The following is a 27836-nucleotide window of genomic DNA, read 5'->3' on the forward strand; positions in this document are numbered from 1 at the left end:
GAGTGCACATCTAATTTGTTACTTGCGTTTTTGTGTCATTTGCTTTCAGTATTCATATGGCTCTGCTTGTGCAGTCATGTCATGCTGATTTTAATATTTTCAGTAAATCACAAAAGGAGACCAGCAAAGGTCAGTTTTTCCATCAGTTGCTTGGAAGGAAGCAGCTGAAATGTAGTCATTTTGAAAGTGACTTATACTTTCATTTATCATATAATCTGTCATGTGTGGTTTTGACACACACTGAAGGCTGTTAGTTATTTAACAAAACGCAAGATCTTTGATATGTCATAAGCCAAACTGCCTATTTCAATAGGAAATGTCAACAGTTTTTTTTTAGTAATTGCATTTTAATACAATTTAATGCAATTTTTCACATATTACATTTTTAACAATTTGCATTACTTTTTATTTTATTAATTGCATTCATTTAATTGCATTAAATGCAGTTTTAAAAATACATTTTTATTTAATATATTTTATACCTCTTTATAAATTGGAGTATTTTAAAAATACATTTTATTTGTATTACTTTTAAATTATTTTATCAATTGCATTTTTCCAAAATTGTTTTTATTTGTATTACTTATACAATTTTGTTTATTGTGTTTATTTGTTTTTATTTTTATTAGAGTTTGAATTTCATTGTATTTTATTTTCTTTATTTTTTATACATTATTTTTGTTTGTAGAGTTTTTTTTTTTTTGTAATTTTACCAGAGATAGAAATATGCCAACACAAAGATAAGTGAGGTTGGGATTTTTTTAAGGACATGCATTGCCATTTACAGGGCTTGCATGTTCCATACCAAGTAAATACTAAGTTTGTGTTTGCAGAAATCATCAAAGTGCCCTTGAGCAATGCATTTATCTCTAATTGTAGGGATTCTCACTACAATTAGTTTATTACAATTAGTTTGAATGGCAAAGTTCAGCTCTCTAAATGATCAGGCAGTTTTTTTTTTCAGCCTCATATTATATTAAAACTGGTCTTTTTCCTGCACAAAGCCCTTAAATTCCCTCTTAAATTACAGCCTCCAAAATCTCCAGCCATGAAATATGTGAAGTTATAATGTAACTAGATAATGCCTGTTTTGTTGTGCACCATATCTTGCTCATCTACAACAAAATGACAAGGCCATAGTTGTTATTCTCATTGGGCTTGCCATGTTTTGCATATGAAAATGTGACCCATTTGCCTGTGTCGGACAGGATTTGAAAGCTCTTCTGAATTATTGACCTTCAGTGCAGGAATTCAGACAACAAACCAAGATGCATTGTGCAATCTCACATTCTTCTGCATATGCATAAACCTAATTTTAGATTTTTGCACTGTATGATTTCCCAACTGCCACACCAAACTCATTCAGATTTTGGTTTGAATTTGAAATTTATTTTCCACGATCAGTCAGATGGCACTGGAAGGACCCGTAGGCCACAAACCTTGCCACAGTTTGAGCTTGCGAGTGACTGATGGGCTTCCTGCAGAGTTTGAGGAGATGGGAAGATGTTTGCAGACAGCACACGCCCTTCTGGCTCCAGTTCAAGGTTTTGGGAAATGCTAATGTTTCCAGCAGGTCTCTGCTTCCCGACCACGAGAGCAGACCTTCGCTGAAGGAGCTGCTAAAAAAAGCGCTTTGCATGTGTGCATCTGAGATCCTGGTGATGTTCAGTTGGTGTCATAGTGTTTCTTCTCTGCTGTTTTTTAAGTTCAGGTTGAATCCTGATCGTTTTGGGGGTATTTATGTGCAGGTATTTCACAGTTAACAATTAAATAACAATTAAAATCTCATCCAGACACAATTTTGAACTTTTGAGATAAGTTGAGTTTGACAATAGGCCAAAGCATCAACAAGTATGACAAATATTGTATATTTTACATATATATTTATATTTGTGTGTGTGTGTGTGTGTATATATATATATATATATTAGTAGTATTTTTGTATTATTAGTATTATTGTATATTATATAATTATTTTTTTTAATACTTTTATTCAGCAAGGAAACATTAAATTAAGTTAATTCAATTGATCAAAAGTGACAGTAAAGCCATTTATAATGTTACAAAAGATTAGATTTCTGTTTCGAATAATTGCTGTTTTTTTTTATTCACCAAAGAATCCTGAAAAAAAAAAACGTCTCATGGTTTCCACAGAAATATGAAGCAGCACAACAGTTTTCAACATTGATAATAATCAGAAATGTTTCTTGAGAAGCAAATCTGCATATTAGAATGATTTCTGAAGGATCATGTGACAATCAAGGATCATGAGTAATGATGCTGAAAATTCAGCTTTGCATCACAGGAATAAATTACATTTTAAAATATATTTAAATAAAAATAAGCTGTTTTAAATTGTAATAATATTTGTTGTATTTTTGATCAATTAAATGCAGTTTTGATGAGCATTAGGGAAGTTCTTACTAAGAAATTACAAAATCTTACCGACCCCAATCTTTTGAACAGTTGAAGTCTTAGAAGTTAGCATTGAACCATGCTAATAAATATCTCTTTCTGCACGTTTCTGTGTGCAGTTACGTGGATACCGAGGCAAAGAGCCGCTGGGATTGCAGATTTTCATTGGCACGGCAGACGAGCGCATCCTGAAGCCTCACGCTTTCTATCAGGTCCATCGCATTACCGGCAAAACCGTCACCACCACCAGCTACGAGAAGATCATCAGCAGCACCAAAGTCCTGGAGATTCCTCTTGAGCCAAAGAACAACATGAAAGCAATGTGAGTAAACCTTGATGATGATGATTCTTCCTCCTCCTCCTCCAGTTTTTGGTTTTAAATATGCATAGTAACATGATGCTTCTGAATGCTTCTCAGAATCGATTGCGCCGGGATTCTCAAGCTTCGCAATGCCGACATCGAGCTGCGAAAAGGAGAGACGGACATCGGGCGGAAAAACACACGTGTTCGATTGGTTTTCCGTGTTCATATTCCCCAGCATGGAGGCCAACATGTGTCTCTGCAAGTTGCTTCGCATCCCATCGAATGCTGTGAGTAAAATTTGTCTCCAAAGTGGTGAAATCAGCTAATTTCTTTCTTGGTGGCTTAAACTCTGAAGGACCTGACAGGTTTAGCAGCTGGATGTTGTAATATCTGTTTAGGGTCAAGTATTTGAACACTTTGTGTGAATATTTGTCACACTCTTATCAGATATCAGGTGGTTTTGAGTTGCATTAAATTCTGCCGCTGTGTCTCATTGCTCTGCTTCCTCCTCAGTTGGGTTTCGTTTGATGCAAACCAAGGTAAACTGTGCAAAAGAGGAATGAATTTAAAATGAGCCTGATAAATGACAGCTCCCCAACCCCCAGTTTGTCTAATAGGAAGTTAAATCTGTTGTGTCAGACACTGAGATATTGCAGACGTATCTCAGCCGGTTCTCAGGTAACACGCTGTATTATTTAAGAGTTTAGCTTCACATGCTTCATTAATTGAGATTACAGCACGTCGCACATCTGTCCAAAGGTCACTCGTATTTGTCTTAATCACAGTAGCTGTGGCGGATATTAAATCACTGATAAGTTTCACCAGTGCGTGTCCTTAATATCACGACAACAAACTCTATCACCATGTAAAACAGGATTTAATACTCATTCAGCCTAAAGTAAATAAAGAGGGCATTTAATAAGCAGGATCATCCTGTCTGTTTGTTTACATGGCGTAATGTTAATTTGGCTGAAGCAAATTAATTTCATCTAATTTTTCTAGTTAAAAGCCTCTTAATTCCAATGCAAATAAATAAAACATGAATTCCCTGAGCTAAATTATGATTGCTTCCTAATCTGTTGAATGACTTGCATACATAAATTCATAGTTTAAGATTATTAGTGCTATTGCCCGCATCAATTTAATATAATATTTAGTTTTAATATATGTAAATATTATATGTATGTATGTGTGTGTGTGTGTGTGTGTGTGTGTGTGTGTGTGTGTGCATAAACATGGTATAAACATGAGGTTAAGTGTAATAAAGAAATAAATAAATATTTTATATGTATATAAATTGTAATTTTTTTCTTTATTAATCTTTTAAACATGAGGTTAAGTGTCTTTTTGGGAAACATTTATTAGTAATTAGTAATATTATTACTGATGTATTGCATATGTTACTAATATATTTCATACGCTAATGTTATTTTTTTTCTTTATTAATTTTATAATCATGAGGTTAAGTGTCATATATATATATATATATATATATATATATATATATATATATATATAATTGATTTATGTGATACTAAAACAAAATTCCAATTTTCCAATATTTTCATACTTTTTTAATTTACTTATCTTATAAATATGATATTAAGTGTCTTTTTGGGAAACATTTTATTGGTCACTTACCTGACACTTTTTCATCCAAAGTGATTTATTGATTGCAAAATTGATAAGTTGTGGAGCAAGGGGAAAATTGCAATAGGAGGTCTCAGTAAATCATGGGCCTTTCTTACTGGGGCTCAAACCTGTGACGTTTAATTTAATCCAAACATCTACATCCTCTGTTTGACTCTACAGCCCAGAGGTCTGCCCACGAGCTGCCCATGGTAGAAAAGCAGGACATGGACGCCTGCTCGGTTCTCGGAGGCCAGCAGATGATTCTCACTGGCCAGAACTTCAGCGCAGATTCAAAGGTGATCTTCATGGAGAAGACTCATGGTAAGTGCTTGAAGATTGGTTTTCAAAGATTACAGGTCCATATGAAATCTGCACATTTTTTCACTTTTTCTGTGCAGATTTTGAGATATAATCACCACAAGAAATAGTTTATTGCAATTGTCCCTCCTGTGTTAACATATGTATTGAAACAGGAAGTTGGGGCTCAACATACTGGATGTGTGTGGTTTGTTACTTGATTTTGCTAATCATGCTAATGCCTTGCTCAAGTCCTCCTGGGAAGTGAGTAAGTAGTAACTTCACAGGAGGACATAATGCTGGATTAGTACTTTTACTCTTTCTGCTGTTTCTGTTTCTGTTTGTTATACATTTATTGTTTTATATTATTATTATTAATATATTTTATTTTAAATATAGTAAAAAGTGTCCGACAGAGCTGAGAGTACTACATTTTTTTTTGTAGCTGAAAGCGTTATCAATTCAGCCACTAAATTGAATAAACAAACAAGCTAACAAATTGCCTTTAGTTTACGTCACAGCAAAAAAAAACTTGACGCTTTGTACTTTGAACGTAAGCACTGAAGCCACTTAATTCCTGTCAACTTCAATGCAGCCAATACGTGGTGGGGAATGGAAATAAGGTTAGAAAAGGAACACAGATGGACATTTTATTGAACAAAAACTTTGTTGTGTACATTTTTTTGTAGTGTCTATCAGGGTTATTATAGTTAACTAAAACTGAAATTTAAAACAAAAATTAAAACCATAAAAAATTGTTACTTGGAAAAAAAAAACGTTGACTGAAAAAACAAGAAATATAAAAAGCTTATTTCAGATAGCTACCAAAGAAACATTTCTCATTTTAGTTTCATAACTTGATGTACTAAAATAACTAAAAGTTTATAGATGTGTAAAAAAATAAAAAATAACTAAAAAGGACAAAAACAACAGCAAAATTACTAAAATAAAAACTAATTCTAAATATTAATGAAAACTATAGTAGTATCTCAATATCTGCTAAAAGTTCATTTTGTCAACGTTTAGGAGTACACTTATACAGATGACCTCAAAGCGAACAAAAAAAATCATTTTTGATTTCATGAGGTTTTTAATAACAGGTCTCGCCATTTTCTTTTCATGCAACACTTTTTTTTTTTTTTTCATTTCCACTATTGCTTTTATAAGGGACTTGTTTTTGTGCTTTTTGTTTGTTTTCTGTGACTCACACTGAGAAGCGAACTACGCTGACAATTTACCCATCAACAATTTGCATTATTTCGCAGATAAGAGGTCCTTTCTGTCCTTTCTTTGTTGTTGTTTCAGTGTGCGGGTGGCGCTTCTGTTGAAGAGTGTGTCGCCTTTGTGTTCAATGACAAACATGGATAGAGTTGCTCTTGTGTGTTGTCTGGCTTAGTTGATCAGACATTATTCATAGTGCACAAACAGCGTAACACGAAATGGATGTTTTCTCATTCTGTTTCCATATTCATGAGTCATTGTTTTATCTGAAACTAACAGAATAAATACTCGAACTGAACAGCTGCTAAAACATCATTGCAGACACACACAAACTCATGGCTGAACTTTATGAATGACAGCAGACTGCAAAAGACCATTAGGCTTTCATTTGAATTGTGACCTTTTCTAATCTGTTTCATTCGCATTTGCATGAAGTTTTAGATTTCTGATCTGAATACAGTGTCAGCTTTATGTACAAACACTGCAGCGGCTGATCTACGTCGGGTTCCAGTTTCACTGTCGTTATCAGATGGGTTTATCTGTTTTTCTAGTCTTTTTTTTAGTCTACATTAAAGTTGCATTTAATTCATTTAAAATGAGAGTTTTTTGTTTTTATTTGACGGATGTAAGCTTTGAGGAATTCAATGTGCTAGTGCGCTCTTAAGTTGACAAAATAAGCTTTTAGCAGATACAAGCATCTTACAGTAATGATAACATCATCATCTACTCAGGGCATATATAAATTTTGTCAAATTAAATGCTCTCTAGAATTTCCAGAAGCAAGTAGCATATCATCTTTAGACCATGCATTTAAAAACAATACCATATCTGTACAATGTTTTTTTTTTTTCATGCATTATTGGCGAAAAAAAAAAGTTGAGCGAACTTAAAAATATATATATATTTACCAGCTTCAGGAGATTTTTGAGTTTTCTCAACTTATTTTTGTGGGAGATTCTCAAATTTTTGTTGTATGAACTTAAAACGACAAGTTGAGAAAACTCAAAAATCAGCTGAAGCTGGTTGCCTTAAAATTTTAAGTTGGCTCAACTTTTTTTTTTTTTTTTTTACAGTGCATGTTGTTTCAGACTAGTGGAACAAATACATCTAAAATACACTTTAAAGTGTTTTTTTTCTTGCACTTTGTCTATTTGTGTCTGTAGATTTCTACTACATACTCCACTTCAGTAGTACTTACAACTTAAGTTTTATTCTTATCTATATTCTGAAGGTTTTTATGGAGGGATTTTTTCATATTATATAATTTGCCTGATTTTATACAACGTTATTCCTAAAAAATTGTGAAAATATATGAAACAGATATCCAAAATCCTCTCTGTAAAAACCTTTAACTCTAATATATCAACAAAATGAAACCAGAATTTTGAACCAGCGTCCAGATTTCAGTTCTGGAAATGTATGCAAATTAGTACATATTTAATTAGATAATTCATTTGCATGTTTAAACATAATATTTAAATATGAAAACTTGCAATATGCAAAAAAAAAACAAAAAAAATCTTAATGAAATCAATTTTTAAAATTCTGTTCACCTGCATTACCTTTTCTTCATCCCAACCGTTCAAATGTTAACCATTTCCCAACTTGTTTATCCATTAATATCTATAAATAACAGAACACCTTCTGTTCCTGGTATTACTGTGAACATTTTATCAGTACAAAAAAATGTTAAATTGTTGTAATATTACCTTACTCTGCCTCTAATTAGTTTCCATTTAGCTTCTATACATTTTCTTTCCCCAGTTTGTACAGTGATTTCCGCTGCAGTGTTTAGGAAACGCATAGCATTATTGAATTAAAATGTGTTGCAAATGCCATTCTGTATTGATTTTAATCAGATCTCGAAGAGTTTAGTGTCCTTAAAGACTAGAAGGTCTCATAAGAAGTGCATTTATTGTATGAAATGTGTTTAGAGGTTGTTGTGGTGTTGGTGGCAGAGCCTTTTGCCTGCAGGTGTCATTGTTATGGCACTCCCACACACTGTGCTCTTTCATGCATGCTAAACGGCAGATGGATTGTGTCTGTGTCTGTGTGTGTGTGTGTGCGTGTGTGCTATGACTACTTGCTCTTATTGACGCCGCTTTTTTCCTCGGACAGGTGGCACCCGGCAGTTTTGCTTGCAAATAAAATCCAGTCACAGCTGTGTGATTAGAAAGTGTTCCTTCAACCTTCAAAGTTCCCGTTGCCGTTTTTATTTTTTTTATTTGGTTGTTTTTTTTTTTTTGGTGCCCATTGTGTTCACATTTGCTTCACTACTGCTGTTTACATTCTTTTTTTATTGATGTTCGCAATGTCATCTGCTTTTTGTTTGTTTTGGTAGGATGCAAAGTTCTGTTTATTGATCTTTTAGGTGTAGTCGCCTGGTAAAAGCCAATGTGTTTAGTCTGTCAGAAAAGAGCTGTGACTCATCAAGTGCTCTTTTAGGCAACTTTTTGATGTTGATTTTCAAGGGTTAGCCCCTCTCTCCCTTTAACGAACACATTCCCTTTTTTCTAAATATACACTGTGCTCACAAAGTATTTAAACACTTAAAGGTCATATGTGTAATTGACAGGAGGGTGAGTAAATGGTCACATAATTCAAGATCCCCTCTCCGTTTAATTTTAACATCCCGACGAGCATAACACAGCAACAGTTTTACATTTTAAAGGTTTTTTTTTTTTTTTCTCTTTTCTGTTAAATATTAAATTGAAAGATTTTGCATAGCTTTGTAATGTTAATTTTAAAAATAAACATTAATTTGATATATTTCTATAATATATTTCTATAATAATATATTGAATTTTATTTTTATTTTTATTTATATATATATATATATATATATATATATATATATATATATACATATATATAATTTATTTTAAATGATATAAAAGTTGGTGATAAAACATTTATTTTTATTTATAAAAATAATAATGATAATCATTTTAAATTAGTTTTTCGTTTCGATTAAATATTAAACTGAAAGATTTTACATAGCTTTGTGATGTAAGAAGTTAACTTTATATATTTATAATATATTGTATTATTTCAATTTTAATATTTTTATTATAATATATTTAACTATAATATGTTTTATTTTTGCCTTTGATATAACAGTTGGTGCTGATTATGGCATTTAAAAATATAATATTTTTATTTATTAAAAAAATAATAATAAAATAATTTTTAATTATATAGCTATTATATTATAATGCCAGTGCCGCAGAAATGATACACTTAAACTTTTCATTAGATGACAAAATGTCTCAACAAAAAGGTAGCACAAGCACACTTTTTCAAGCAGAACATTGCATTAAAAGAAGTCAGTTTTTAAAATGAAAAATATTCCTCCTACAACATTTATTTTCACATGCCTCTTGCTTTGATGTTTTGTTATGTAATGCAGTGACATTCGTATGTTCAATTTTAAGAGTTTCTACAACAAATACAGTCCAAATACTTTTTGGCACCATTGTATGTGATTGCCTTTTGCATTTCTACTCTAAAAGTGAAAAAGAAGAATAGAAATAAGTATTGCTTTTGTTGTGGAGGGTTTCCCATCTTGACACAGAGCATTCTGAACAATTATGACTGAAATCCCTCTGAAATGGGAGACAGCTGTCTTTGGCTGGAATTTTGTTGGCTCTTGCCGATTTTGCTCTGTACGCCGAGCTGGGCTTGCACTCTCAAAGCTTCTACGGCTAATTATAAGAAAAAGTAATAAAACAAACCCATGGGATCCTGAACAAGGAGCTTTGGAACAAACTGCAAACAAACAGAATGGCCAAGGAAGAAGCACTCATCACCTGTCGCGGGTGAAACGGAGCAGTTTGATCATAAAGCAGTTTTAAGACGTTGTCCTGGCTCTGCTAGTGGAATCCCCCTCGCTAATGCTGACTCATTTGAGCCGCACGTCTCTCATTTGCAGCCCAACGAGGGGTTTCCCACATGCTGCTGTGATATGGAGCAAAATCGTTCCTGGTTTAGTGACTAATTCGGTAGGAATCCTATTTTCTGTTCTGGTTTAAAGATATATTTTTTGGTGAAGGTTGTTTACTTTCTATTACTATGGTTTTTGGATTTTGTGTATAAATTCAAGCATGGAAGACAGAATGCAATGTGCGCTGTTATGTAATTCCTGTTTGAAAAAGATCCTTGGGATTAGGGATGCACAACTCAGATCATTTGGTCATAGACAAGGTTGATGAGAGAGTTTTAAGTTCATACTGAGATCTCGGACTTTTGATCGGGTATACATCTCTGAGATCTTTTACTTTTGATTGCAAACTTTGCCAGTTTGAGCATGTAGTGTTTTTTGACTGTCATTAGGTCAGTGGTGATGTCTAAAGAAATGGGTAGAAATTCTTTTAAACACTGAAGACCAAATGCAGTGTGAGCTATTATGTAATTACTCTTTACTCTTGGGATTAGGGATGCACAGTGCAGACCATTTGGTCTTACATAAAGTTAAAGAGAAAGGTTTGTGATCGTACTGAGAACTCAGATTTTTGTCTGCAGACTTTGCCAATCTGAGCATGTGTTGTAAGGTCAGCATTCATTTCTCAGGAAGTGGGTGTGGGGTAAAACTGTGGGTAGAAATGGGTAAAAATGTAACTGACTTGCGCCGCATGCAATTTCTATAGTATGGGAACCAGTCTGTAGGTGAGAAATTATGTAAGAACCCTATGATCTATGGATATGACAGATGAACCCACAACTCCTCACTCATTTTACCTGTCAAAACTGAGTTGAGTCATTAAGAACTTAAGGGGAAGAAGCAATGTGTGCCAATGAGAAAGGTCAAAGTATTGTAATCATAAAGCTGGTTGGCTAAACCTGGATTTTCCCAAACAACCGAGGAAAGAACTTTGACTCAAAGCATGTGTGATGCAAGACTATTTGTCTCACAAATAATGGGATGGATGGATGGATGGATGGGTGGGTGGGTGGATGGATAGATCTAATCTCAGCTTCAATTGACAACCCAATTTGAACTCAATTAATCAACAGTCTTTCTATTTCCAGATGGGCAGCAAATTTGGGAATTGGAAGCCACAGTTGACAAAGACAAAAGTCAGGCAGTAAGTCCGACGCCTGCATTAAATATATAACTGTACTTTCTGAAGGTCTATATTCAGTGCTCTTCTTGTATATTTTCTGTAGATACGCCAAATAAAACAATTCTCTCATTCACAGAGCATGCTGTTCATTGAAGTGCCTCCGTATAGAGACCCATCCATTTGCAATCCTGCCAAAGTCAACTTTTACGTAATAAATGGGAAACGGAAGCGCAGTCAACCGCAGCATTTCACCTACACGCCTCTACCAGGTGCGCAGAGTCTTTTTGCTCTTATACCTTTAAGGCGGTTAGGGGTATTATTTATTGTTCTTGTAATATTTTTATATGTGCATGACCTCAGTTTTCATTTAGTATATTGAATATTATTTAACTTTTCCATGATATGAATGTTAAAGGGATAGTTCAACCAAAAATTTAAATTCTGTCATACTCACCCTCATGTCGTTCCAAACCCGTAAAACCTTCGTTCATCTTCATCTTATATCCCTACATTGACAGCAACACAACTGAAATGTTTTATGGCCCAGAAAGGTAGTAAGGACATCGTTAAAATAAGCAGAGGAATGCACACGCATACATTGTGGTACTCTCATGAATGGCAGTGGAGACTGATCCGGAAGAGAAGAAATCGTTGAATAAAGTTTTAATTTTTGTTTTCTTCGCGCACAAAAAATATTCTCATAGCTTCATAACATTACAGTTGAACCACTGATGTCACATGGACTATTTTAATGATGTCCTTACTACCTTTCTGGGCCATAAAACGTTTCAGTTGCATTGCTGTCTATGCAGGGTCAGAAAGCTCTCAGATTTCATCAAAAATATCTTGAGGGTGATAAAACGACGTGAGGGTGATAATTAATGACAGAATTTTCATTTTTGGGTGAACTATCCCTTTAAGTCCAGGTTCAGAATTGATAAGTACACTTTGAATACTATATAGTTATTCTCTCATTTTACTTTCCTAGTTCCATCCATTAAGACCGAGCCAGTGGATGAATATGAATCTGGTCGGATGGGTTATTCCATGTCGCAGATGCTGGGGGTGTCTCCCCAGCAGTACTATAACCCTCGAGGGGTCATCACCCCAGAGAGCGGCCTGGTGCCTGGCCTTGTCCCCTGTCAACAGGCCCGCGTGGGTGTCTCCCCTCCGGACCACCGATTTCAGCAGCAGAGTCCAGCCATAATGTACTCCCGTCCTGGAAAGAGCTTGTCAAGCAGTCCTATTTACTCTCAGACGGGGGCTACTATGATCCCAGACTCCCATCGATCAGTTCTGGTCCACACGGGTTCCCCAGCCCAGTCCTCTCACCTGGCTGGCCAGCATCCTTCCAACCAGCATCCCTCAATCATCCAATTCTCTCCCACCAACCACCACCTGCTCAGAGGAGAAGATCCTCCCGCGCCACCACCCCCAGAACATCAGCACATCATTTATTGTGAGGGCTACAATCAGCATGGTCCTCAAGCCACAGGGGCAAACCGTTCACCAGCACCAGCCCAGGCACCTCCGCAGCCTCAGAATTACCCCACTGTCATCCAACAACAGCCCTTCCTCCAGAGAGTGGCCAAAGACAGGTCACCTCCCGTCCAAGTAGAGCCCCAGAGATGTTCCTCGACGGAAGAACAGAGAACCAGCGCTCCTGGACGAGTCACAGTCAAGCAGGAGAACTTGGACCAGGCCTACCTTGATGATGGTGAGTAGCTACAGGTTGACCAACTGCTCTTCTGATGGTTGCTAGTAGGCATTTGTAGTTGTATACTGGTTGGGAAACTTTAGAAACTGCTTCTTACGTAGTGTCAATCTACACAGTGGCTCAGAAGCATCAGTGCATGAAATGATGCATGCTTTCAAATTGTCAGTAAAAATATGTGGTCATAGGAATGCATTGTCAGGAGCATTCTTTGACTGGCAGCATGCTAATATACCATTAGAAATGTCCCTGTCTGCTTTTAGATAATAGCAGGAAGAGGTTCATCTCTTGTTGTCTTAACATTTAGTTTTTCGTTTTCTCACACATATGACTCAAGGACAGTGAGACACTAGCAATAATGTGTATTTTTATAAAGTGGAATGAATGAAAAATCTATTTTGTACCACTGGCTTTGGAGTATATGCTTTCCATTACTCAGTAAGAATGAAATGGGAATGAATTAGCTAGAATTAATTGGATGGATACAGCTGCACGTTTCCTTTCACACACCCTCTGTTTTGTTTTTCAATTGTGTCAAAAAAATCATGGGCAAGATATAATGACTTCGAAAATGGCCAAACCACGATGTGGCAGAATACTGGCAAGGGAAGGCGTAAGATTCCAGTGTCACTTCTGTAAGGCAATTTGGGAATTCAGTGAGTCTTGTGGTTCATTATATCTCATGCAGGGGGGTTCCTGACAAGGAAATGGGTGCTTTTTCGACCTCGCAAATAAAAAAAGGAAAAGAAAACTGCACAGCTCCAAAACTTCTTGGACATGTTGACAGTGTTATGATTCGCAAAACAAGTGCCATGGCAACCCATTGTCAAACAGTGGAATGGGCTGCCTGGGAGAGCTGGGGAAAGCCTTTTTGTTTGTTATACTTGGCCAGGGCTTCCCCTTGGCCCCACACCCCCCAATACTGCGGGGGGAACCCACGAGAGGATTTGCTTTTTTTCCACAGGTCGCACTCTTGCCAATCTGGAGGATAGAACTCTTATTTGCAGCTGCTGCACTTATCCAGAAAGGCAGCCTGATCTGAACAAGATAGTGATGGGTGGGAGTCTGCAGGAAAGGGAAAGGGCCATGTTGGATGGAAAAACTGAAGCGGATGGGTCCGGGAGCCAAAGATGGAATTTCTTCTGCATACTCTAATAGGGTTTCCCTGAGTAAACAGCAACCCTGCAACTGTAGACTCGTTAATAGAGAGTTACTATGAGATTCCCGGGACTTTAAACCTTTTGATGTTTTCGTAACAAGATGCTGGTTTAGAACCTTTCTAATGAATCCCTGTAGACCCCCTCCCCCCTTTTTATGTACAAACTTTTCTGGTATCCCCATTAGAGTTTAACACCACTCTGGTAAACCCATAAAGGTGCTGGTGAATTCCCTCATTAAGGCCCCCTTAAAGCAAGACAGAAACTGCTGAGATTTGTAAACACCTCAGGGACTAACAGTGGCCACACAGAATACACTGCTCTTGTAACAATTTGGAGAGGTAAAGTGACGAAAGCACAAGGCTGGTAACTAGGAAGTTACCACTTTACCACTCCAACCCAAAATAGTTGGAAATGCTGAATCTCAAGTCACTTTAGCGTAGTGCATTCAGCATGGTCTTTATAGTAAAGCTGGTTGGCCTAATTATAAACCAGTCTAAACTAGTTGGTTAAGCTAGTTAAGAAGCCTGGTGGCTCCAGTTTTACTTTGAAAAAGTGATACCGGTAGTACAGACGAAGTCCAGGTCACTGAGAGCAGGAAGGATGACGACCACAAAAAGTCCCCGTTGCTTCTGCTTGCAGAGGTGTCAAGGTGTAGAGATCCACCCACTAACATCTCATCGTTTGATGTCTGCCAAGACCTTCACACACAACCGGTTGTAATATGACTCATGCAGATACATCCATATCACTCAGAATTTCGATGGTGGCTTTTGAAGGGGTATCAGGGTTTCTGTGGTCGGCTTTCTGTATAGAAACTGTACCTTCATCTATTTCATTATGAACATGCATGTTTTGCATTTCTCAATAGCAAGAAAAGGAAGCTAAGTACATCTTTTGTGTGAATTCTAGAGTTTTCATAACCAACGGCTTCATTACAAGCTTAACCAGCAAGACCTGTTCGACCGTCTTAGCAATGGTGGTCCACCAGCTTGACCAACTAGATTGTTACCAGCCTAGGCTCTCATAGAAATGCACGCTAGTCCAAACTGGTCTTTTTTTTGGCAATGTAGTAATGTTCTTTTTCTAGTTTTCCTTGACTGTACACCTTTGATTTTTGCTCATCTCCTCATTGGCCCTTAACAAGTGTTACCCTTGATATAAACAGCCAAACTGGCCTAGAGTTTTCAGGGTACCACTCTTGCCAATCTTCCAGTGCTCAACTGGCTCGACTTAGGCTTCCCAGGCTGGAACCGAAGCCTGAGGCAACAGAGTTGAAGTTCTTCCAGCTGGAGAGAGCAGCAGGAATAATTTAGATAGAGCACGTAAGCTGTGCACATTAGTTTCAGATCACTTGCATCCAGTTTTGGATCATGTGTGTGCCAAGCCTTTCTGGATTTCTGGCTGTGAAAATGGGGTCCTGATAAGATGTAGCTTTGTTCTTTAAACGTGGTGTTCAAATAAGCAACATATGTAGTTTGTAGAGTTGAACATGGCACTGAAGGCAGATTTAAAAGAGAAGTAGATCTCGATAGTTTGCCTTTTGGTTTTGCTCTTTCTAAACTGGTCTGTTTTGGAGGTCAAACAGTCAGTCCTGTGGTGTAGACTCTTCCTGTCCTTTACGCTTACAATGTGGCTTTATTATTCGCTTAGTGCTAGCCAGTCCCCACACACACATTACCTTGTAGATCATGTTTTGTATGTCTGTTCACATTTTTTTCAACATACATCACATTTCTTGCTCTGCTGTTATAGACCTTAGTCACGGTTGGCCATACTTTCGTCCCAGTTTTTTGTCTCCAGAAAGACAAATTTTGAGTGTTGCATTACATAAACAAATGACACCTAGATAGCGTCTAGATGGCGTCTACTATGACCAAGGTCCATACATACTGTATATATACCTTAAGTCAGTACAGGATATCCTATCATTTCATGCTGTCATATGTTTTTTTTTCTGTCTTGTTGGGGACTTTCCATTGTCTTCTATTGCTTTAATAATGAGCAAATCATTTTGATCCCCTAAACCTAACCCTAACAAAAACTCATGCATTTTTACTTTTTCGTTAAGATACTTTACGCCGTTTTCATCATAGGGACTGGTCCCCACAATACAGTGGATTTTTACTTTTTGAGACATTTGGTCCCCACAATGTTGGCAACCTGATCCACATACACATGCAGTTCTGGTCCACATGAAGACGCACCTTAGACTTCATTTGTTTTAAATAAAGCTAATAGTAATGACTACAGCCTAACCCTACACCTAAAAGAAACCTTTCACATTTTTTGTCCCCAAGTATAGCTAAGTATATGCACGCACACATACATAGTGGAGACTGAGTCATCTACTATGCTCTGTCTTGCCCTCTACCGTTGGTTTGTAAACAAGCTTTCTGATTGGCCGAGGTCTCTCCAGCCAGACACTCACCTATTATACCGCCCAGTCTGTACACTTCCTTTACAGCTCTAAACCCATCAGTGTGTGCCAACCCTTCATTTCTTTCCCTATAAGCCCTCTGTCCTGTAGATTGCATATGGACAGCAAGCATGCTTCATCGTGGGGCTTGTTTAAAAGATATGTGTTAAGATGTTTCTAAGTGATCTGATTTTAGATTTTTTTGATGATTTTTTTTTTTTTCCCGGGTCATTATGAAAACCACCTAGCAACCACCCTAACAACCATGTAGCGACTTGCTAAAAGCCACATCAGCAAGTTTTGCTCAGGGAGGCACCACTTGTATTTTCTTAAGAAGTAAATCTAGTATCTTACTGCTGTTACATGTCAAAAAGTCTAGCTTCCCCACTGTTGAGAGTTTCTTTTAAGCTGTTATATAGTAGGATGGCATATTCAGTTTTTTTTACTCCCTGATAAAGCACCTCAGCATCCCGCTGCTACCAGTTTATTCCTCTCTCATCTGTTCTTCATTAATCTCGGAGGGAAAAACAGATGTCATCCACATCAAGCTCCATACTTAGGGTTGTATGATTAAAACCACAAGGCTTTCTTGATTGCGCTGTTATAGATTCTATTGAAAAGAAAAACTGTTTTAATTTGGGCCTGATAACAATAATTACAAATTTCTTGAATAATGCATTTTAGTATTGTTTATTAAAACAATACGTATTTATTTATTTTAAAGGGCTGTTTAGTGATTCAAGTAACCTTTATTGAGTTTGAGCTGGTCTAAACTTTTCATGCTGTATTTAAGGTGTTTATTTTCAGTTTAGACTTTTATATCTGTGTCATTGTGCTTCTTACACAATCAAAGCTTCAAATAGGGAAATCAGTTGAACATCAAGTTCCTTCTCCTCTAACGCAAGCTTTGACCACAATAAACGCTGTGTTTAATCTAATTCTTGGCTGGCTGGTGTTTTTTTTTTTTTGCATACATTTTGCAAAACCTGTGCTTATTTACCGTTGCACTATACAGAGCACTTGCTGGTTGCATGTTTGCTACTATGTAATATTCCATTATTAATTGCTAATAATAGAATGCAATTTCCCTTATTGAGCTCCATTATTCATTTTATGCTAAAAATTCAGACTGGCCATCAATAACTCAGTCACAAACTTATGGCTCAAGAGAATCTATACGCTCCACCTGTTATTCCAGCACATCCATCATAACAAACAGCATGGCACTGCGTATTGTGGCAGTGATGACTTATGCTCGGGGTTTCCAGGCCTAATTGGTGTCTCATCCTGATAGTTTACAGCACTGAGGATGTGGCCAATCAGGTTAAACCACATTATCTTCATGCTGTAAAGTTTTTAAACCAAAGTCTGCATGACGGTGTGCAGTTCAGCTGCTGAATAAGTGAAAGGTGAATTGTGGATAGGCCTGTACAACAACTGGAATCTCTTATCCTTAACCAACCTATTTTTTTTTTTGGACATGGTGCCATGGTAATACTTTTGGACAGTGCCATGAAATTATAATACCAATCTGTTCTTGGTCTACTATGTAATTGTACCAACAGTCAGTGAATTCGTCATCATTTTGCTCCATGCTTAACAGCATTGGAGGTGTTTTCCCACATTCATTTGATTTGATCTTACCTGTGACCTTTGTTCATGTCTGAGTTGTGGCTAGACTAGAGTTGGTGTGTGGTGGTGTAGTGATTGTGTTAACAGCCCCACGCGCCCTGCTGCTATTCTTAGAATGAAGAGGCAGTAAAAGTTTCCATTTATGCCCCCCTGTAAAAAGAGTAACAGCAGGAAGTAATGGCCAATGCAAGGGCTTCACTGAATCTGTTCTGTCAGATGATTCCCTTCCACCTAGTGCCAGTTCAGTGCCACTGCAGCTTAACATGTGAAAGTGATTATATGTGTACTATAGTTCATTTTTATAACAGATATTTTTATCTAGTGACAAATTAACACACAAACACATACAGAGCTGGGTAGTAACTGATACATGTCATCTGGATTACGTAATCAGATTCCAAAAATGAAGTACTAATTATATGAAATTACATTTTGAAATACTTGTAATCAGACTAGTTACTTTTTTATTGATTACATATTATTCTCACAACAGCAATACATTATTCATAATTTACTGATTCTCCCTAATTCTTCTGTCATTTTTAATTGATCCTTTCTAAAATAGCCTACCACTTATATACATTCAGAAAGTCTTCCAGTTTTGTGGACATGTACACAGAGATCAGTCATTAGTCAGGTGGCTACACTGCATTTGACCACTGGATTTACAAAAATCATTAAGGCTTAAGAAGTGTTTCAGTATTGCATCAACTACTGATAAACACATGATTATTTAACCATGTATGGTTGGAAGGCTTTTGTCTTTCAGGCAGATTAAAATACACACATTCACGTTATTTTAAAACTTTTTCAAACATTCACCTACTTGAAGCACCCCTGAGGTTTTAAAATCAATATTTAATAATTAAGTATCGCATTTGCATGTTCATAGTTCTCATGACATGCAGGTAAACAAATAAAATATATTTTTTTTAGTAAGTGTTTTATTTTGATTGATGTTATTTTAAAATGATTTATTTTAATTTGACATTTTTATGATTTAATTAATTATTAGTTTTTAATTAAACTCACAATCCCCCTGCAAACCCCAAGTTTGGGAAACTCGACAATGTAATATTTAATGCACTCCATGCTGTTAATTACAACGAATGGATTGTATTTTATATCAATGTGGTACATGATTATTCTATTTAAATCAATGTGATAAACAAGCTAGATCAAAATCTAAGAGTAATCGAAAAGTAATCAGACTATAGTAACTAAAATATGTAACAATTGGATTACTTTACTAACTAGAATTTTTGTCATACAATTTGGAATCAGTAATCTACACAGTTCTGCATTTCCATCATAATGTATTAGATTGTGATACAATTGCTGTATATTACTACATCATATATCTGGAATTTTTACATTGGCTGAATTCAAGTAAATTTCAATGTCTAATATTTATCTGGAAATATACTGGAAATCTATATTTAATGTTAATTTAATTTTCTATAATAAAATATAGTACCTAAAATAAAGTACCTAGAAATAATTACATTTATATGCTAATTTAAAAACGCATATAACATCTGGAAATATATATTTAATATACTTAAATGAGCATATATGTTAAAATTAAATATTAAAAATAATATTAAATAACATTTTGATTTTTATACCCTTTTTTTTAGGGTCTTTTTTTTTTTTAACCCCACTGTGCAGATGCACATTATGCAGCTCACTTGCACAAATGTTCAGTCCTTTCATTTTTAAACACGTTCTTCTTTTCTGTCGTTTCTGTAGTGAATGAGATCATAAGGAAGGATCTGACAGGAGTGCCTGGCAGGGGTCAGACATAGAGGAAACCCCTGATCGGGAGGCACGCGGGACCCCTGGAGTGTCCTGCCTTCAGTGCCACACGTGAGAGCAGCAGAGATGCCTCGGCCCGGTCAAGCGTCACCCCTGACAAAAACTGGATCATGGACCACATTTAACCAAACATCCATCTCAACCAGCTCCAGGAACAGCAGCGTGTTGATGTGCAAATGGTATTGAATTTCCCTGCTATTATTTGACTTTTGAAACTCGTCCAATGTTGATCTCATATGTCAAAGTTGTCAGAGCCTTCATAAACAGTTTGGATTGGACAGGTGGAGTCGAGTCAATTTTTTCCTTTTTGTGGTTTTTTTATTCCATAGCCTTTTGACTCAAGTTAAAGAACTCACTCAGATTAGTGTATTTCGAGCAATAACCTCATCAGCCATCTGTCATATTCCCCAAAACAAGAGGTTTGCACATACTTCTGAATGGAAAGTGGATAAATACATCACACCACTGCTAATGTTTGATATATGAGTCTAAGAATAGGTTGTTTTTGTATTAAGTGAACCACGTGTACATCAATCCAAATTTTTGAATGAAAAAGCCTTATTTTAAATTGCTATAAGCAAATGCACTGTTCGTGAAGGGAAAACAGCTTATGCACTTCTTGTCAGTGAATTATATTTTATTTAAAGTATCTCAGCAAAATGAGATTTGTTTGTAATCATGTAGATGTTGAGCAAATACAGCTAAAAAACCAATGAAGTGATATTTTCTTCTTTGTGATGTATATAGAAACTGTTTTAACATCTGTGCCTTTTCCTAAAGTGCTGTCATTCTACCAAAACGTAGAACAAGCAAACCAAAAACGAATGGAAATGTACCTTGTCAAGTCAGAGCCCATAATGCCCTGCACTACATTTAGGTTCTGAAACGTCTTTGTGCTGAACTAAAACTGTATGGTTATCATATTTTATCATTGTTTATTTGTGTATGATATGACTTTACCAGTTCCATCTGTTCTACTTATGAATATACAACACTTGAAATATTCAGGTTTTGTGCCCCATGTTAAAATTTAGGTTAGCTGTATTACAGATCTTTCTCATGGAGGATTTTATTAACCATAACTGCTTTGCTTTTATGATATGCATTTATATTTTGTGTGTAAATGTAAAACATTCAGTTTCTGTATTTATACTTAAAGTAGATACGGTCTGCATGTCTCTGTAAACACTGTCACATTCATTTTCTCATTTGAATACAAACTGACAAAAAGTGCATTTATTAAAGTAACAAACTAATCAAGAAGCATCAGCTTGTATTAAGAAAATATTTTTGGAAGCAATCCTGCCCACTTAAAAAAATGTAAAAAAAGAAAAATGCATAAGCAATTATGCAGAGTATATTTTTCTATGTCTTTACAATTTTGGCTGAATAATTAAGAGAGGTATAAATTAATAATTCATTTGTAAGTATTATCTAAAATTTATTTTGGAACACATTGTAAAAAGAGTGATGCTAATGTTTCCGTGGAGCCGTTGTTTCAGTGTACAATGGGCATAACAAAACAACTATATTCAGAATGTAAACCTTTTCTTTTTACTGTAAATAGATTGCCTCAAAAGTGTATAGACTGTTTCTATTATTTTTATTTTTTAGAATCAAATAGTCATAATAGGAAGAGAATATTTATATGAACTGAATCAGTTGTTCTCTTGACATTTAATATCTTATAACCAAGGCTCTGGGAATATATGAACTGCCAAAGCTTTTGCTGCGTAAAGACAAATTGCATTTAATTTTTTTTATATATATATATATATATATATATTAATGTAAGACTGTCAATGCCAAAAGAGAGACCAATTCTATTTTTTATTTCATTAGCTTTTCATGATCATATTCATGTTTTGGCTTAAGCATGTCTAACCTAATGTGTTTAGACATGTTCATGTTGTCTGTCAAATAAAGCCTACTAGCTGAGAACATGAGCAATAAACCTGAAAGCTTTAAAGAGATTCATTTTGCTTGTGTGAATATTTATAAGACCTGATGCACTCAGTGTGGCCCTGCTGAAAAAACCAATAGAACCCTGCCCAAAACCCAATAGAAAATGTAATGGTTTTAATGGTTATAATGGGAATTGTATTGGTTTTAATGGAAACTATAATGGTGTCTATGGTATGTGATGGATTCTATTGGTGGGATGTTAAATCCTATTGGAAAAATGCCCAAAACACACTACAAAAAGGGAATTTTGTAATGGTTTTACTGGAAAAAGCTAATGGTTTCTAATGTTATTTTAATGGAAACCACTGGAATTTCTGTGATGGTTTCTATTGGGCTTCTATTGTTTGTTTGTTTTTAGCAGGGGGGATACTTCCTTTAACTTCAAGACTCGGTAACACTTTAGAATGCTGTTCCATCATTAATGAATAACTACACAAGAACACATGGTAACACTTTAGAATAGGGAACACTTATTCACTATTAACTACGACTTTTCCCTCAATAAATTCCTTATTTGCTGCTTATTAATAGTTAGTAGGTAGTTGTTAAGTTTAGTTATTGGGTAGGATTGTAGAATAAGGTCATGTTGAATAAGGCATTAATATGTGCTTAATTACTACTAATAAATGGCTAATATTCTAGTAATATGCATGCTAATAAGCAACTAATTAAGAGACCCTAAAATAAAGTGTTACCGAACACAGGAGTAATGCAATATTAGCACTCTAGTAACTACTAGTAACTAACAAGCAACTCTGATTAATGAATTAGTAAGTAATAGTGTTTAATCGAATGTGGTAGTTCACTATTAGCTAATCAGTAACCATACCTCCCCAAGAACTACTAAGAACTACTGTATACAGGTTGATAATTAATATGAATAATACCTAATGTATAATTCATTCTAAAGTAAAGGTCATGGTAACCCACTAGTAATGACTCAAGTATTACCAGATTCTTCAGAAGGAATTACTAATTATTTGGATCAGTATTCTAAAGTGAAGATCATGATAACTCCCTAGTAATGATTGAAAACATTGTAAGCTTTTGAGGTTTTTGTAAAGTATTGAATAGTAATTATCCAGGTGTTACTACATCCTTCTAAAGGAATTAGTAATTATTTGGATCAGTATTCTAAAGTGAAGATCGTAATAACTCCCTAGTAATTACTGAAGTCACTGTAAACTTTTGAGGTTTTTGTAAGGTCCTGGTTAGTAATTCGTTTTGAGATTTGGTAACACTCAAATCATTACTAGTGGGTTACCGTGATCTTACCATGAAGGATGTAGTAACACTTGACTCATTACTATCCAAAACCTTACATATCTCAAAAGCTCACAATGACATCAGTCAATATTAGGACATTATGATGATTTTCACTTTAGAATACTGGTCCAAGTAATTAGTAGTTCAATTAGAAGGATTTGGTAATACTTGAGTCATTACTAGTGGGTTACCATGATCTTCATTTTAGAATTAATTATTCATTATGCATAATTCACATTAATTATGAACCTGTATAAAGTAGTTCTTAGGGAGTTCTCAGGATATATGAAAAAAATGGTTGTTATTGGTTAGCTAATTGTGAACTACCAGTTTCAATTTAGCGCTATTAGCCTACTTAATAAATCGTTAATCGGAGTTTCTCGTTAGTTAATACTAGTTACTACAATGTTAATAGTGCATTAGTCATTTGTTCCTGTGTAGTTATTCATTAACGACGGAACAGTATTCTAAAGTACGACGGCGTTTTAGTGCCTCGTTAAAAAAAATTAAAAATCTAAGATTACGAGATTAAAGTCGTAATATTTCGAGAATAAAATCGAAATGTTACGAGAATAAAGTCAAAACACTACGAGAATAAAGTCGAAACACTAGAATAAAGTCGAAATATTACGAGAATAAAGTCGAACCACTACGAGAATAAAGTCGAAATGTTTCGAGATTAAAGTCGAAATGTTTTGAGAATAAAGATTATAATATTTTGAGATAGGCTATTCTAGGCTTTTGCTCAGGCAAATGGCCCGGATTGGGAGCACCGGGAGATATTCCAAATCGAAATCTGTCAGTTTTATAGCGAAATACAAACAATATGTATGCTATATTGCAATAATGTGCTTGTTAAGCAGCATGTGAGTCAATCATCTTTCCGATTACAATAACAAACGACTAGACATTTTCATTATAAATTAGGCTAAACTTTTTTTTTAATGCCTTATGATGTTCCTTCAATTTATATCTTGCTATAAACTTGAAATAAAGAGCAAAAACACATTTATAATTTGTATTTCGTTATAAAACTGGCAGAATTTGAAAGCTGAGCTGTGTGTAAAAGCAACAAAGCACAAAATTGTTGTGATTACTGTTTGACTGGCGCGCTACAAATAATGAATGGAAGACATTAAATATTATGTCCTCATTTACAGTACACCATGAATAAAACAGTTTGTGAATAGTCACTTAACGTTTACAGCAGAAAAGACAACAATATAAGGCATGTTAACAAATCTGAGTCCACTTCAACCTTTAGAACGTTTTATTGCTGTTTAATTAAACAGGCTGTGTGAGGAATGAAAGTTTGGGTCGTTTTTGCGGAGCAGGTGGAATTTTCACAATAATTGAATGAATTTATTCACATAAATACAGCAATCTGTCACGCCACATTAAAGATCTTGAAAATCACATTATTGTAAGACACATAATTCGTGTTTCGTTATAAAACTGATTTTGAAAGCTGAGACTTTGTTTTATATTAAAAGCACTAAAAGCACAAAGCTATTGCTATTGTGTGGCTGGCGCACTACAAATAATGAATGCAATACATTAAATATTATTTCCAAGCATACTGTCCCCGCGAGTATGACACATGGTATGATTTCTGCTAATAATCCCACATTGCTATATTTGTAGTGTATTAAAAAAGGGTTAAATAAGAGAGCTACAGCGCCCCCCAAAGGAATGTCGATTGAGTGTTTGAGCTTATGTTAAAATAAACAGTTGTTCCTGTTCAGTCTGTTAATAAATATCATATTCTTCATATTAAGCTGTTTCCGCGAGTCCTTAAAATTGACATCCCAGTAATGCGGTCGCTCGGAAGCAACAATATTCAAATCAACTCCGGTGGTCCGGCAACTTCTCCCGGCGCTCTCAATGCGGGCCATTTGCATGCGCGATATAGGCTATACTCTCAAAATATTATAACTTTAATTTCTACGATTTAAATGATCGAAACATTTCGACTTTATTCTCGAAAAATTTCGACTTTATTCTCGTAACATTTCGATTCTCGTAGTTTCGACTTTATTCTCGAAATATTACGACTTTAATCTCGCAATCTTATTATTATTTTTTTTTTAACGAGGCACTAAAACGCCGTCGTACTAAAGACTCTTCTTCCCCCGTCTTTGTGATTAAAATAAAGTCTATCTAAAAACATACAATCAAATAATTAAGAATTTCTCAAAACAACGCGAAGAACGCCTTCATTACTCGTGTTTTTGATCTTTTTAATGAATGAATCATTCTCGTTCACTAATTCTCATTCACTGACGTTTGAAGTCATCATGAGCTATAGTTTGAAGCACTACGTGCTTTTGTGATGAAATCTCTTAGAAGATTTGTAGATGCGCAAATGCTTATACGAAACAATTTAATGACTCGCTCACGGCACAGATAGAAACAGATAGAAAAGACTCGAGTGAGTCGCTGAATCTAGCTCTAGCCACCAGTTGTGAATTCCAAACACCGCCGACTCGAGTCTCGAGTTCCGATCTAGATTAGAAGATTTGCAAACCTGCTCCATTCACGATGCACGCTTGAAGAAGATCCGATCTGAATCAAATGATTCGCCATACGCGCTTTGAAGTTCCGATCTGAATCAAAAGATTCACGAACCTGCTTCGAGGTTCTGAAACAAATGGTGCGCTTCGAAACTGAATCATTTTGCAAAGAAAAGCTCCGTTTTTACCCATCATACGTGCTTCTTAAAATCAGATGTCGAAATTCGAAAATTAATGTTTTTTTTTTTTTTTTTTTTATATATATTTATTTATTTATTTTTTACCAGGTTTTTGCTAGTGGATAGCTAGAAATGACTGAAGTCACGAGTTTGAGCGGTTCCAGTATGACTCACTCAATTGAATCGGTTTGTCTGTTCCTCCGCCAGCCTTCGCGTCTTCGATCTATTGGCTAACATGTTTTTATGACACTGTCAGTACTACTGGCTTAGCTCGCTAGTTTTATTAGATTAATTGAAATACGCGATAAAGTATAATGTTTACGAATCAAATATCCATATTTCCATTCCAAAGATAACAGCTTTCAGTGTCCAAGACATCCAACACAAATCTACGAACATATTCAGGTGAGGTAACCGGTTTACTGCTAATAACAGTGAAAACACTCCATTAATACGACGATGTATTTCAAAATACATGTTAGATGGAAACATTGTGCATTATGATCGAATTTGTAGCTTAATTAAGTATATTTTAAATAGTTTTGACCACTGCATTTCAGTTGGTGACAGTTCAGTAGGTAACAAGTTGAAACCATTCAATCATCTCATACCATCGAAGTGTTAAATTTGTCAGTATTTATTGTAATAAATATTTGAGAACCATTGTTGAAAAAACAAAAAACAAAAAAACAAAACATCAGGCAGCCTATTATTATGAAAGAGTTAAAGAGTGAAGAGTAAACATATCCAAGAAAATATATTCACATACTTTAGGCCTATGTCACAGTTGACCTTTGTCTCTGACTTATTTATATGGATGTTCAGAACTGATACATTCCTGTTTCCTGTTCCTCTACTGTAAACTATTTCAGAATATACTTCTAACACATGATGATGATGACATATTAAATGGTTTATACAAAATCTAGTTTTGATCTCTGCTATTGCATACGCATTTTAGCCTAAATGTAGGCTACTGGAAGATTGTAAATGTATTTTCTTTCCCCTTCAATACATTTTGAAATATATTTTAGCATATGGAGGATGAAACTAAATATATTTTCAGTTTCAAAAACATATTTCATCAAGCTTCACGAAAATTATTTTGGCCAGAAAAATGATAAGCAGAGACTTGCAGGTATTCAGAAATCAATTAGCACAAGTTTTGTGTACCGTGTTTATGGTGCTGTTGACTCTACGAAACACCTGTTCTCTTTATGTCACCCGGTTGCACTGAATCAAACCAGTTAATCATTGATAGTCTCAGTTAGCTCCGCCGCCTTGATACAGCAGATGCTTGCTTGATATTTCAATCATTAAATCTGAGCAGAAATGTACAGAACTTTGCGCCTTTGATGGCATCGGCCCATGTGGCCCTTTGTGACTTCACAGCTCTTTGCCTCTCAGACAAATAAGCATCTTGTAGCGGTTCCCCGGTCGCTAGGCGACAGCTTGTTTGGGCCCTAACTGGGGCGGATGGTGTGAATGAACCCAGTGTTCAGGAAGTGGCTCGGTATGACATCACTAGCTTTGAGCAAAATAAATAAATAAAGCAGCACGTGGAGCACGACACAACGCAGACACATTCCCCCCCATTTATGTTCGCTGTTGCAGATATGCAGTGAGTCATATGCCCTTTATCTCGGATTAGATAATCAAATCAGATCTCATGCACAAGGGCCAGAGAACAAATAACGTGCGTGTTTTCACTGGATGGGAATTTCATTCAACATTGTGCCACTGAAGAGTCTTTTCAAAGCAGTTTTCCTTGAGTAAGATTGTGTAGAACTGGAAAAGCGCCCAGCGAGTGACTTAACCGGAGCGTTTGATCTGCAGAACAGCATGTAGTTTGGTAGTAGTGAGTGACATCATAGCGCAATAATAGCCGATGAAGGTTGATTTTAATACGTTCCTTGTATAATGAAACATTGATGGACATTAACAGCTAATTTCTATGACCTCAGACTCAGAAATGTGACATTGACATTGTGCATGATTGATCCGGCTGCATATTTGACGGTAATCTTGCTTTCGAGTGGGTTTGGGTTCGAGGAAAAGGCCACCCGTTGTATTGCGGCCTGCCTGCGTGGCAGCAATCGCTGCAGACCTCGTGTAAATAAGGCCCTGTTCGAATAGAAATAACATGTCACACCCCTGACGAACAGTAAATACTTGTTTTGATTGAATAATGCTGCGTTTGTACAGTAGCCGGGACGACTGCATCATAGAGCGGGAGACGTT

At 35.7% G+C, this 27836-nt stretch overlaps 2 protein-coding genes across 4 annotated transcripts in view; both read left to right on the top strand.

Moving 5' to 3' along the window:
- Positions 1-19950, top strand: part of nfatc2a (nuclear factor of activated T cells 2a) — a 31053-nt gene extending 11103 nt beyond the window's left edge. For both annotated transcript variants that reach the window (XM_058762804.1, XM_058762803.1), the window contains exons 4-10: positions 2535-2737; positions 2834-3006; positions 4532-4672; positions 10898-10953; positions 11069-11201; positions 11921-12649; positions 19607-19950. In XM_058762804.1, coding sequence (XP_058618787.1) covers positions 2535-2737; positions 2834-3006; positions 4532-4672; positions 10898-10953; positions 11069-11201; positions 11921-12649; positions 19607-19662 — 1491 coding nt within the window. In that variant the 3' untranslated portion in view covers positions 19663-19950. The remainder of the gene's footprint in view (positions 1-2534; positions 2738-2833; positions 3007-4531; positions 4673-10897; positions 10954-11068; positions 11202-11920; positions 12650-19606) is intronic.
- Positions 19951-25806: 5856 nt separating this feature from the next.
- Positions 25807-27836, top strand: part of kcng1 (potassium voltage-gated channel, subfamily G, member 1) — a 76963-nt gene continuing 74933 nt past the window's right edge. For both annotated transcript variants that reach the window (XM_058762457.1, XM_058762460.1), the window contains exon 1: positions 25807-26000. The gene's annotated coding sequence lies outside the window, so the exon portion shown is untranslated. The remainder of the gene's footprint in view (positions 26001-27836) is intronic.

Source organism: Onychostoma macrolepis, chromosome 23, assembly GCF_012432095.1.
Source record: "Onychostoma macrolepis isolate SWU-2019 chromosome 23, ASM1243209v1, whole genome shotgun sequence".
NCBI lineage: Eukaryota > Metazoa > Chordata > Actinopteri > Cypriniformes > Cyprinidae > Onychostoma > Onychostoma macrolepis.